The sequence below is a fragment of the Lutjanus erythropterus genome, chromosome 24, assembly GCF_056507025.1.
Source record: "Lutjanus erythropterus isolate fLutEry1 chromosome 24, fLutEry1.hap2, whole genome shotgun sequence".
In the NCBI taxonomy this organism is placed as follows: domain Eukaryota; kingdom Metazoa; phylum Chordata; class Actinopteri; order Lutjaniformes; family Lutjanidae; genus Lutjanus; species Lutjanus erythropterus.
In genome coordinates, this window is record NC_139340.1 from 7,376,812 (window position 1) to 7,390,896 (window position 14,085).

General features: G+C 42.1%; 1 protein-coding gene across 1 annotated transcript in view; it reads right to left on the reverse strand.

Moving 5' to 3' along the window:
• Nucleotides 1–3,950: 3,950 nt before the first annotated feature.
• Nucleotides 3,951–14,085, reverse strand: part of LOC146304610 (Krueppel-like factor 7) — a 46,628-nt gene continuing 36,493 nt past the window's right edge. Inside the window, exons 3-4 of the mRNA XM_084713975.1 lie at nt 11,518–11,641; nt 3,951–6,974 (exon numbers count right to left, since the gene is read on the reverse strand). Of these exons, the coding sequence (XP_084570101.1) occupies nt 6,923–6,974; nt 11,518–11,641 (176 nt within the window). The 3' untranslated portion in view covers nt 3,951–6,922. The remainder of the gene's footprint in view (nt 6,975–11,517; nt 11,642–14,085) is intronic.

Below are 14,085 nucleotides of genomic sequence, written 5' to 3' on the forward strand. Positions count from 1 at the left end.
ATCAAATGTTGTCTGACAGGGACTAATTGGTTACTTGTCCACACAGTATTTCTCCTTTTGGCAGGACAACGTCTGATAACACAAGTGTATCATGACTCTTCTGATAGCACTTAAAATACATCTTGACCCAAACTCCTGCGTTTCTTTATCCTATAAAACAGATACACTTTTACACTCTCTGTGTGATTGTACACCTTTGCAAAGTCACCACAAAGACAACTGTGGTCCTTGTGTCTGTTTTTTCAGATTTTCTACCATAGTACATTTTATACAATCTTGTCATAATTGATCTGTATAAGCCAGGTATGTACATATGTAAATAATTTGATAACCATGGTAACGTGTGCACATCAGCGCCCTCATTAATAAGTCAAAAGATGTTAAAAGTACTTTGCCTGTATCCTACTCTGTTTATTCTAGGCATTATTCATAACATGTAGTCAATTTGCAGTCTCATAACACTAATAATGCTTATAATCAGTTATTTCTTTGTGAGCTCTTTGTGACACCAACATACAAGTGCTACGAAACTTCTTCCCGAACTGTCCAATCGTCATGTTATCTGTCAGTCTGTATAACTTGTTTCTAACATGATTACTCCTCTCAGTTTAAATGTATAAAGTCAGTGCGAACAGAAACTAGACCAGAGGAAAAATGCAATATATGCAATGTATCATATTTTCCCTCTTGGTCCAGAGCAAATGAACTGAACTGCAGGTGTGAAAGCAGCCTTTAGTCTTCCTGGGACTGCAGCAGCCTCACACATACTCAAAAAAAGAAAGAAACAAAGACAGATTACTTGCAGATACACAGCATTACACTGCATGATTCTGCATTTGTGAATGTGTGCGTTAACCTTTATGAATATATGTTGATGTGAACGTGGTCCTTCCTCTGCGGAAACACATTAAGGCCATTTAGCTCTGCTGTGAACTCACATACAGCCTCATTTCCATCACGTGAAATGGAAAATGACGATCGGAAAGCGCTCATGGGACGTGCGACCTTTATTGAAAAATGACTCCATCGTTTCTAATTTCATAATGTGTCTGTGGGATTGACGTAGTAGGTGTAGTTAGGTAGATAATATGGGGCTGTCTGTAATTACAGATAAAAGAACATTAAGTTCGACAGATACATGTAAGCTTCTTGATGAGGGTGCCCATTTCAATTAGGGAGCATTAAATGAAACAAAAAACCTTATGGGAGTTTCTCACTGCCAGACCCAAGGAGAATTAATACACTGCATAGGGCCATTTACCAGGGAGTAATTACTCCCTAATTAGCCATTAGTTATTCGATTACCCTTTTATCAGCTAGTCATGGTCAAAAGGCAGGAATAGCGGATAAGTCATCACCTTGGTTGGTAACAGATGTAATTAACATGCCATAGCTCCCTTGGAGGGAGTGCATTCAGGCACAGTGAAGGTATTCTGGCCCATTTCCTGTGTTTGATCAAAAGGAACGATAAATCAGAGGCGTTTTTTTTTTTTTTTTTTCATCCAGGGGTGGTTTGCTGCAAATAGCAGAAAAAGGGAGGGAGGTAAATTAATTTCCCTGCCCACTTTAACCCAGCCAGCTTGCAGATTTAGAACTAAAATGCAGCAAACCTGAAGCAGGCAGCCCTTAAAAGTTGTCTGGTCAGTGGGAATTAAAGCAGAGGGGTGTGCGAATGTACTCCGGGCGCTCATTGTCAGCAAACTGAATGGCTCTGTGATTGAGACTCGATAAGAAATCAGAAAATATTCTGTGAGAAGATGGATGATTAGGTGCATATTGTTGCTGGATGAAACCGCCATTAACAGACCAGCCAAGAACCATGAATACTCCATGCCAAACTGCTTCTACCATTTATTACACATAATTACATTCTTAAATAAAAACGATTCACCGAACAGTTCCTTGCATAGAGATATTACAATACCAATTTAAAAAAGGAATTATGAAACAAACCGGTAACAAAAATAAATCTTTCTCATTTTTCCATAATAAAGAACATTATCGTACCCATACATCATAATATACAAATGATAAATTTGAAACACTTTGTACAGCGAAAGAAAAGGAGAAAGACAACGGAAGGAATAAAGGTGGAGAAGGGAGGGGAGGGGAGGTGGAGGGGGAGTCGGACAGAGGAGAGGAGTTGAAAGGGATCATATCTGAGAAAATGGAGGTGGCGGGGCGGGTGGAAGGGGGGGAAGCGGTGAGGGAATGCTGGTAGAAAAAGGGGGTGCGTTTGATTTGAAATTCAGACCTGGTGGAAACAGAGGTGGTGTCACACATAGTAATGCGTGTCCCCCCCCCCCCCCACCTCCGCCTCCTCCTCTGCTGAAAGCAAGAGCTGCAGTCTGGATGTCTGACTCTCACAAGGTGGCATGAAAAACGGTGAAAAACACACAAGGAGAATGGAGAGTGTGTGTGTGGGTGTGTTTGTGAGTACGTTCAGGTGTTTGTGTGCGACTGTGTGGATTTGGGATGTGCTTGTGCATGTATGTGAGCAGATCTGTATGCATCTGTGTGTTTGGGGAGTGTCTGCATGCATGTAGTTTGTGTGTCTGCAATGCGTGTGAATGCAAGTAAACGCGTGTGACTGCATGTATGCGCGTATGAGTGTGTACATTTGTGCTAAAAACGGCTACTATACAGACTTTGTGATCAGTGTTTCATCACCCAGGGTCGTCGTGTGAAGTGTAAGTGTACAAGCGGACAGAAAAACATCAGATATGCAAGTGATTTTTCCAAAAATTCAGAGTGCAAATACAAACAGACGAAGAACACACAGGCACAGCAGAATTGACAATCATTCATTAAGATGACACAGAACTGAACCGCATCCTCAGAGACAACATGACACAACCTTTTCCAGAAAAACACATTCACATTTTGAAATCCCAGTTTTTGTGCTCCCGGCAAACATGAGAAAAATTTGTTTATGTCAAGTCGCGAGAAGACCAGATTCTAAAGCGTCCTTGTAATTTGAGTATTTCCATGTCTCGTCTCCTTAAAGACTCGATGAACAGCAACGACACATTTAGTGTTTCAGTCCAAAATCCTCAGTGTGTATGATTGGTACAGAACATGAAAAAAAAAGGAACAAAACACTCCCGAGCTGCACATTCCCACACATTCGCAACCATTCAGTTAAAACACAAGAGTGCCCCGTTGAAATACTGAAACACACAAGTAGAGCTGCCATTGATGATACAATTTTAACCCATGGGTTAAAATGCTTTTCTTCATTTAATCTTTCACATTGAGGCTAAGCAGGAAAACCACAAACCTGCTAACCGGCTCCAACGTTCCCATCTGAACTGGATATTTTTAGTTTAGTCTATAAATCAAATCCAAAATGTTTGCCAGTGTATTTGACTTTAATTAAAGCGATAGTTTGGATTATTTGAAGGTTTGTATGAGGTACTTATCAATGTATTACCTATAGTAAACGTTGGTCGGCACACCACCACTTTAGAGAAACAGCAGGAGTACGGGAAAGGAGGCAATGTCCGCTTTATTTGGAAATGTTTTCAACGCTTTCCTTTGGCGACAACAGGAAATACAAGCCAAATATTGAACTCTCCAAATCAACCAAACTCCATAGGCAAATGAGCAATTGTACCTCACAGAACATGGGCCTTGCTGGTTCATTGCTGCAGCGATCTGTTAGTTTGTTTGTGTTTTTTTGCAACTTCGATGAATCCAAACTATCATTTTAAAACACAGAAGTCATACAATAATACAAACAAACTATTAGATTGAGGCAGCAGTAGAGCAGCAATCCCCACATTCTGCGAGGTAAAATGACTAATTTTGCTTATGGAGTTTGGTTGATTTGGAGAAAGTGATATTTGGCCCATACATAAATAATAGTTTCCTAGTTTCAAGTAAAGCATTGAAAATATTCTAAATATAGTCTACCTATAAACTGATATTGACTTTTTTAGGTGGACCTTTTTTGAGTGACTTAAAGACCATTTGGCCCAGTGCAGGTCATTGCTCAACTTCCATGCCAGTGCCTTTCTCTGCTTCTCCAAATGGAGCATGCGGGTAATACACTGACTATGGAAAAGTACTGCATGCAACCCCACATAAAATAATCCAAAAACTCCCTTTAATGTCAACAAACACAAAGAAAGAATGGTAGCATTTATAGTGTTGTAGCTGCAACCTAGATGTGAGAATTTCTGGTCTCCTTGAAAACAAACCAGAAGTTAAAACTTGTATCAGTTGGTTTCTATTGTGGTCCCTCCTGTCTTTGCAAGCGAAGGCCTAGCTGTCCCCAGGATGTTCGAAATAAAAGGGAGTCTGGCTTGTTTGCACGTATGGACAGAAAGAGTTCAATATTATATGCGAAGCAGGAGTTGATACAGCTTCCACTTCCATAGCCGCAGACAGATCATGTCTGGATATGATTGAGCTGGGCTGCATTCATACCCCAAATTGAAATGCGCCTCTGGTATCCAGAGGAAAATCAATTTTCTGTCTCTCTTGCCAAAAAGCAGAATGCTGTGCGCCTCACTTTGCCTCAAAGTATTAAAAGTCTTGTAAAATAAAGAATAAACACCTTGACATAGTTGTTCCCGATCGAGTTTGTAAGAATCCTGACAATTTACTTTTGTCCAAGCTGCCTGTTTGATGTGTGAGATGAGTTGATGTTCATCTAAAATTCACTTCTATTTGCAGATTAAAGACGTGACACTTAAGTGTAATGCGGCAAACAGAAACAACTAGATTTTAGGGTCTGTGTTCTATCAGACAAGAGGCAGGTCACCAAGGACAAATGTTAATTCCAGTTTTCTAGGAGTGTATCTATGTGTCTCGTGCGTGTGGGTTTCACTCCACTGCAGTTTCATGAGCTGATGGGGCAGTTATCATTGCTGACTGAGCAGATCTGTTCCTCCCCAAACCCATTTCAGCCACCCACTGGAAATCTGCACTCATGACCTCCCGCTGGTCCTGTACAACCAGTAAAATGTCAAAAGCCACCAGCCGTGACCGGCTAGTTATTCCATGTCCAGCCATTCATTTCTAATGTGAAAAAGAGAGACTACTGTATGAACACAAACGGTGTCTGGTATGATCTTACCAACCACACTCAAGTGTTTTCATGGACCCAGCAACATGTACAGACTTACAACAGATACATTCACATTGATTTGCTCCGAGAAGAGCCATCCAATTGATTGAATTTGTGTCAAATGTCTTCCTATGAGTCCTTCCGTGTCCAGCAGGGCAGAAATCTGCATTCAGACATACATGTATGGTCAAGGAAGTCAGCAGGAATGTTCTTGGATATGCATAGGGCCCAATTAGGAGAGCTGTTGAGTGCTGCTTTTCTCTGAAATGAAGTCTGAGAGCTGCTAAATTGGAAGAGATCTGCATGGGCGGCGTGAACAGGACGAAACCCTCCTCAACCCAGTGGCTAGTTAGGTGCCAATCACTCTCAAAGGCCAAAGAGATCATTTCAGGCATCTACTTTAGACACTTGTGTTTTTTTTGGCTGCATCAATTTCCAATGTGTTCTTCAAAATGGTCTTTTCAACTGTCTGTTTTGAACAAATAGGAGAATCTTTTCTTAGAAACGATATAGCCTTTATCATACATAGTGATCTTGCCTGCTTTCGGTGTGCTATCGCAGTCAGCTAGCTGCTTCGACTTGTGCATGTGGCTGTCCACGCTTCGGCGGCAGGTGGAAGCCAGAGTTTGGTGAGTCCCAAACTGTCTCCCAGTTCAAGACGGTGGGGCGTTTTTTAAATTTTTTTTTTTACAAAAAGTCTGCAAAGAGTCAATTGTGCAACAGTTCCTGACAACAACTTGCAAGAGCCGAGATCCTGGCGAGGATCTTAGGAGGAGCCATCTAGCTTCTCTGGAGACGCTTGGTTTCAGCTGACATTCTAGGAGATGAACGGTCTTTCCCAGAGTAGATTAGTTAGCCTCATCCAGCAGTAAAACTCAATGGATGGTGGTCAGAAAACAAGCCAGTCCTCCGGATGACCTCAATCAGTCTTCACAGCACACCAGTGCAACACATCTTCAAGTCTTCGGGAAATCCAATCTAACGCTCCGTTCAAACAAGTGCTCCGATGCCATCGAACCAGGAGGATTTATGAATGGATCCAGTTGGCAGATGTGACAGAGGTCAGATGAAAAACTGTAAAATTATTATCGGTCCTGTATAGAAGATAACAAACCCTTTGGCGAATTGTAAAGGCTGTGGCAAGTTTCGAGGGGGAGAAAGCCAGCTTTCCTGCTTGCTTACCCTGTGAGATGACGCTGTTTAGCTACTGTTGGAAATGAACTGTTCTCCTCAGCTCAAAGTACAGTGCGTTCTACAGAAGAGGAAATCTTGAATATACAAACAGCGGTTCTGCTGTGGGCTAAAATTACTGTACAACTGGTCCAGTTTGGCGTTGATGGTGAGCTCGCTGGTACATGGAGCACTGCTGCATGAACAGGGCTGACATTTGGGAAGCGTCTCACCGAGGGGACGTTTTTGCAAGGACGACTACAAGAAAGAGCTGCCAACTACAGGCACGTGGTCCACCACTCATCTCGTGAGACACATACGAAGGGTTGGATGGAGCGTCTTTATCGTCCACGCGACAACACCGGGAGACATTTGCGAGGTGACGATGTATCACTGTGGAATCATGGACCAACTGGTTGAGCGCAGATTGACAGAGGCACTAAGCATCCGTCTGTCTGCCTGCCTGTGTTTCTGTCTGTAGTCAGCGTCCCTGTGTGGCGCCTCTCCCTCCAGTCCAGAACGGCCAAATCTGGTGTTCTTTGAGTCCATCCCTCTGTCTCTCTCTCTCTCAAACATCCATGGTGTTATTTCTCTGCAGATGATGCTCCCTCTCCTTCTTCCACTCCGCCTCCATCCCCTTCCCCTCTCTTCCACTCCCGCTGACCTCTCTCAAATTCCTCAGATGTGCCTCTTCATGTGTAGCGCCAAGTGATCCGACCGCGAGAAACACCTGCAACCAAAGAGCGAAACAGAGAACAGCTTGTTACCAATGCAGGGGAAAGAAGTTTGTTTTGTCGATTGAGCTAAATGTTGCTGTTAGCTAGTGAGTGCTGAGCCACTAATGCACACGCAATTAGTATATGTGTAACTAATTCATAATCAGCATTTTCAGTAGCACTCCTAATGACTTCAGCTGCGCCATGAATAACTAGAGAGCCCGCAGATGGATCTGTTGAAACAGTGCGGAGGGGGGAGAGGAGAAAAAAAGCAACATGCAAAACATGTGCTGTAAAACGATAGCTAAATTAGATGAATCGAAGCCTCTCATCTGAAATCGGGCTTGCAGAATTGCTAGGGCATAGCTGCGGAGTGAGAAATTAAATTGCTCTGGAAGTACACTGGCCTATTTTTTTTTTCTGCGAGGGTTTTAAAAATGTTTGATTATTTCAACCTGATTGCCACAAATTGATATAATGTATGCTTTCAGCTGGTGTTTTGTTTATTCCAAGCATGCCTACATAAAGATGCAGCCATTATAGAGAGGAGACCTACTTTTTCATCACCACTACCAGTGTTTCTGTTGCACGCTCGCTGAACTAATACTACAGCTCCGCTCCCAGGAGGAGTGCTTTTCAAAAAGCAAGTGTTGCTTTCTTTTAGGTAATTGGGAGCTGCATGTTCTGGTGATTAGTGTGTTAAGAAATATTTGAGATGGAGACTTGTTTTAGAGTTTACTAAAGTGGTTCCTTTTAATAATGTTTGGGAGACAAAAAGAGACAAGACACTGCAAAATTGCTCCCAATTGCTGCTGCGTTTCCTGAATACGGCTCTAAATGTTCTGATAGAAGGGCAGGAAATGTGTTGGAACTGAAGGTGAGCTCAGTAAATCAGTGCAGAACGTATCATTGACTACGTTTACACGCACACAAATTTCTGAATTTCATACAGGTTATGTAAACAGAATATTCTGTTTGGATATTGTGAATTAGGCCTTATTCTGCATGCAGTATTTTCTGATTAACACAAGGGGGTATACAAATCTTCTTTGCAGGGGCGGATTTAGTCATTTTGGGGCCTAAGGCAAACACAGGGGTAGGGCCCCCTCACACCCCACTTTTATTGGTGTATTGTGGTTTATGCAGGACAATGTATTTCCCATTTTTTTTAAAACTGATTTTTGCTAATACTCTTTACAACAAATAATTTGGGAATTGTTTTTCAAATTAATGATTTTAAATAAGAAAAACACCAAATATTATACTTCAATCCTCATTGTTTAACAAATGAAAAGCATTTGCATATGAAGTCCCAGTTCAGGAGTCAGACTCCTTTTCACATTTGTGCAACTGTTGATTTCTTTTTCCTTTTTTTGACACCAGTTTCAGATTGGCTCTTTCCACTGAGACAGAGGCAACTGTCTAAGATGTTGAGATGAATCAGTGTTTGGCCAAGAGGGGGAGTTACAGTGTGATGAGCCACCAGTCATCTGTCTTACTGTCACACCTGCATGTGTGTGTGCGCGTGTGTCTGACGAGCGCGTGCACGCCGACAGACACATGTGAGATTAATGAACGGCTCAGGAGACGTGCAGGGGTGGTTTTGTGTGTGTGTGTGTCGCTGTGAGAGTGTGTGTGCGCTTGGTGAGACAGATGGTAAAGTATGAGTCACGACTCGGGGGCACGACACCAGCTGGCACACCGTGGGTCTGTCTCCTCCTCCCCTCCTCCTCCTCCTCCTCCCCCCTGCCCCACCCCACCCACCCTCATCCTCAATCTTCCACCACGTCTTCTCTGTCTCCCCTGTTTCCCCTCTTCCTTCATCTCAGCAGGGTGTATGTGTGTGTGTGTGTGTGTGTGTGTGTGTGTGTGTATGTGTGTGTGTGTGTGTGTGTGTGTGCTGGGCTGGAGGGGCTGGGCGCCTTGTGACACATGACAGAGGTGGGCCCGAATTAGGGATGTGCCTGCAGGGGGGGGTCTGGTGGTGGTGGTGGTGGGGGTGGGTGGGAAATCAGGGTGGACGAGGGAGGGATACTGTATTTACTGTCTGTCCAGCTGAGACCTGATTAAGTTGACACTGCCCGGCCTCTCTGCACCATCACACACACACACACACACACACACACACACACACACACACACACACACACACACACACACACACACACACACACATTAAGGCAAAGTACCCCAGGTGAAGAGGGACTTCTTTTTTGTCCTTTCATAATGAACCTATACATGATTCAGGAGGTCACATATTCAGTCACATGCTGTATTGTCACCAAGTCACAGACAGACAAACTCTATCTGTCGAAAATACAAATAACTTTTATATTAATGGCAAAACTGCATATGTCTAACCGAAAATGTTAATTTGACTCCTTTAATGTTGACAAAACTGCACATGTCAAAAAAGTAATCTGAGCCTTTTAATATTGATAGAACTGTATGTATGCGACAAAAAATAGAAATAAAATGTAAAAACATTTAAACTGTATTTATGTGGCAACATTGCAAAACAAATGAATTATAAAAAATCATTAAATCTTTATGCAGAAGACATTAAATGACAAAAGCTGCCAAAAATGCCTCAGGGGCACTGCGTTAAATTAGGTATCTATATCATATCCACACACTGGTTTTAAGACGTTTTTTTAAGAATATAGCTATAAAAGTGTCTTTTATTCAGTGAAAATACTCAATGTCACTTTAAATTATACTCACATTTTATTAAAAAAAAATATAGAGAGAGATTTTGCACTGTGACACCTTCACAATGACCTTCTCACCCAAATTTTCACCTGGGGTCCTCTCGCCTTAAACACCACGGTGGCTCCTGCAGACAATATTGCTCTGAGATCCCAGAGGTGTCAGCGAGGGCCGGATCACAGACACAGGGTTTGTAATTAAAACAGGAGTTAAAGATTTTTGTGTCTGAGTCGAGCTGATCTTTTTGTAGCGAATAATGGCCACTGAATGTTTGATGATTTTGTCACTGGAGCCCTGCAAATTAACATTTTGCTGTGGTTCATAATTAAAGAGGAGCCGGGGTGACTAATTAAGAAGCGCCGGCAAATTACATCAGATTCACTCTTCAAAGTGACAAACCCGTGCACCAAACACCTCTGTTTAAGATTAGGAGGATATTTTCTGATGGTAAGCAGTAGGTGACACTGGACAGAATGCCACTTAAAGATCCCATAGGATGATTACATTTTAAAGGGACAGTTCACCACAAAATCAGAAATACATATTTTCCCCCTGACCTGTCGTGCTATTTATCTATCTAGACTGTTTTGGCGTACTCTGCAGAGTTTTGGAGATTCTTCTCTTCTCTCTGATTCCAAAATTTCAATTCCAAAGCAATCATTAAGAAATTTTAATTTAGATTCTGCTTCTGCAAACGCCTACCATATATCGACCTGGCTGTCTGTCTGCACTGATGCATGCATGTCTTCTCATCTCCAGTTTCACAAAGGCTATGCTACAAAACACTTTAGAAGGATGGGATACTCTCCATCGTTTGTGAAAAGCAGCTTCAGAAAAGCCCCAAATATCTGAGAAACCAGAATCGAGACAACTGTTGTTGCAGTCATAAAAGCTAATGTTAGCTTAGCTCATTGTTTCTGTTAGTAACATTTATCTGCGGTAATTAATGTTCTGCAATTCTGCTGTTAAGAATGCAGAACTCAAAGAGTCAGAATGATGGATGGATAAATGGCACCACAGTTAAGAGGAAAAACATGTATTTTGGATTTTGAGGTGAACCGTCCCTTTAAGAATGACTTTAAAGTGAGATTGTGTGTGGCAAACTGCTCTGGTGGTCAGTTTGCTGTCCTCAAGGACACTCCGTGCTCAGCTCACAGGGATCAGACCGGGAATCATCCGGTTTACAGGATAGTCCCTCCAATCGGCGGGCCAGCCCGAGGCTTTATTTACAGTAACACAGATACCTGTATTTTGGGTCACGGTGGCTTCGTAAATTTCCCAAACACATTTCCCCCTGAAAATGTCCAGCACACCGACAAAACTGTACTTTTTTTTTTGTTATTTGGAAAAGGATACTTCATAAAATGGGTTAAAAGTGCCCAAAAACTTTAGCTCAAATTAATATTCTGCACCAGTGATGTGTGACAGTGCTAATGGATTCTACACCTATTTTACACCTCTGTCCCAGTGTGAAAGCAGCCTCCAAATCAAGGCCATGTAACACCATGTGAGGAGATGCACTATTAATATTCTGTGCAGAGCCTAGTGAGGGTATAGAGCACCCTTTGGATTCCCAATGAAAGACTGAGCAGGTTGGGTCTTGCGTGTGTTGCAGAGGAGCACACATTAGTAATCCTGCCAGCACACTTTTAAACTGGGTCAGTACCAAACACATTTGGGTGTGTGTTACCAGCATCTTGTAGCACTTCTTGACTAAACCAAACTGTGTACAAAACACAATGGGAAAACACAGCCCGCTGCGCTAGTGGAACTACTTCAAATAACCCTTGGAAAATGGAAGAAAACACATATGAGGGAGAGGAAGGGGAGAGATGTGTTTTGACAGACCTGTCACAGTGGTTGCACTTAAAAGGCTTGGCGCCGGTGTGTTTGCGGTAGTGCCTCGTCAGCTCGTCGCTCCGGGCGAATCGCCACTCGCAGCCCTCCCACGAGCACTTGTACGGCTTCTCACCTGGGGGATGAAAAAACACACTTAAGCACCTGTTTCTCCACTCGTCCACCAATCACACGCTTATTTGACTGCAAGCTTCTGTGGTCATGCAAGAAACCTCTCTGGCACTGGTGTGGAATCTAAATACGTGGTCCATTCAAGCTGATGTTTGAAACTGTTTTTGCTTTTTAGTTAATGTAAAAATCTGACTTTTTCAGTGCATGCAAAAGGTTTATTTCTCTCAAATTTTATTCATAATTTTGTTAAATTCATGTTAGTGAGCACTTCTCTGCACACTATGTGCCATGGACTGATCACAATAAATTACCACTCAAAAATATGGACTTTTTTCTTGAAAATAATTAATATTTTAATATTTTAATATAAAATATTTTGGCCATTTCACATAGCGCTACAGATAGAATTTTCTTTCCCCAGGAGGGCAAAGTCATGATCTATCCGACTCTGACTCTTGGTTTGGTTTACGGTAAAAATATCAGGGTGAGCCAATCAAAGGCAGAGTAAGGCACATCATGACTTTGCCCTCATGGGAAAAAAAATAGACATGGGACCAGTCCGATCCAGTATCTGTATCGGGGCCTGATACTGACATAAAACACTCAGGCACTGGGTAGTAGACTTATGTCACTGATCGGCGTTTCAATCTAGATTCCTGTTAAACAGTGCAAATTAAAAGTGAAGAGTTGAATGGCGCTTTTTTGTGTTTACTCTATACATAACATAGCAAACTTAAACTCTCAGCAATGCATCATGGGAAATGATGCAAACGCCGTCTTTCAGCCTATCTGCTGCACTTGTGAATATCGGATGGCAGAATCATCATGGAAGGTCATTATTACACAAGTTAAATTACATAAACTAAATAAGCTTTCCAGATGAGGAAAAAATGGATGTGCATCAGCATCAACTGACACAAAACTTTTCACCACAGTTTCGGCCTCATGTGATCTTACCTTAAGTTTTCTGTTTGCATAGAATAAGTATTAGATCTTTCACTTCAACTCATGAAAAACGGGAGTCAAAACAAAATTCTGCAAATTTGCGGTGCAGAGATTTTCTTTGAAAGATTATATCCTGTATATTGTTATTCAGTTGGAGTTTGCACTCTGTTTCACTGATAAAGATCCCTGCACTTCACTTTTTTCCCTTTTTTCTGGGGCTGGAAAGAGAGCAAGGCAATGTTTAACACTGAGATGGAGAAGCTCCCACTGGTCTCCAATCTTGCTGAACACGCAGAAGAGGAGTAGAGAGAAGTAGAGCGAGAGAAGAAGTGGAGAGGGAGGGAGGGGAGGGGATTAGAGGCAAGGTGGATGAGAGAGTGAGAAGAGGAGGTGAGATGAGACCAGGAGAGGGAATAGTGGAGTAGGAGAGAAGTGCTGCAGAAGTGGATTAAGGCAGAGAGGAGGCTGCAGATATGCCGGCAGGGGAGGAGGGGTGGCGATAATTAGGCCAGTCACACGGCATAATGGCAAGGAACCCACAATCTGCCAGCTGCGTCCAGCTCCGAAGATGTCACCTGCATCAGTCACATCCCATCTGGACCGGTGAATACAGTCACACTGACACACTGACCAGCTCTGCTTGAGTGGCTCGGGCACAAAAACAGGCTTAATTTGTTGAATGTGATTATCAAAGGGACACAATCAATGGATCAAGTGCTTTGTGAAGACAAGCAAGATTGAGAAGAACGCTGGTGTAAAGACAGTAGTGCTTCAGTGCCATTATCTGGACCAGCTGTTGCAGAAATTCACTGATTGTGCACAGATTTGGTCAAGCTAAAAAATCAATAATGTATAAAGTAGTCTGTGTTCCAATTAAAGGTGCATTTCTGTTTTTTTCTGTATATTAAAAGCACATCTAAGTTCTGCCACTAGGGGTCTATCTCTCGCATTAAAACAAAAACAGAAAACATAGTTCGATGATGTCGTGAAGTAGCGTGAGATCCAGTATTGGTCAACATACAACATATGTCTATCATCTTTGGAAATTTTAATTAGGGCCTGACTGGTACTTGATTTGTCCTGGCATGAATATTTAAAATGTACACAATATAGAATATATGCATTAAGAAACTGATGACAAAGGTATGTAACTGAGGTAGGATATTTTACACTTTGACACTAAACTTCATTGTAAAAATGACATCAGGGCACTGAAACTTTCACTCCTATTTTTAATAATTATAATAAAAAAAATGCAAATAGTGCAAAATACATGTGAATAAAGAAAAAGCAGCAAATATACATAAAATGCTATGAAGCCGATTATATCAGCCAACTAATACAGCAGTCTGGTTTGAATTTTAATACAGAAATGCTGCAGATTATAGCTTTAAATTCCACTTACATGAACTGCAATTTCATGGCAATGCAGCGCAGAATGGCACAAGCCATTCTGTGCACGTATGACCTGCACAAGCACTTGTTTCTCTCAGATGTACTCAG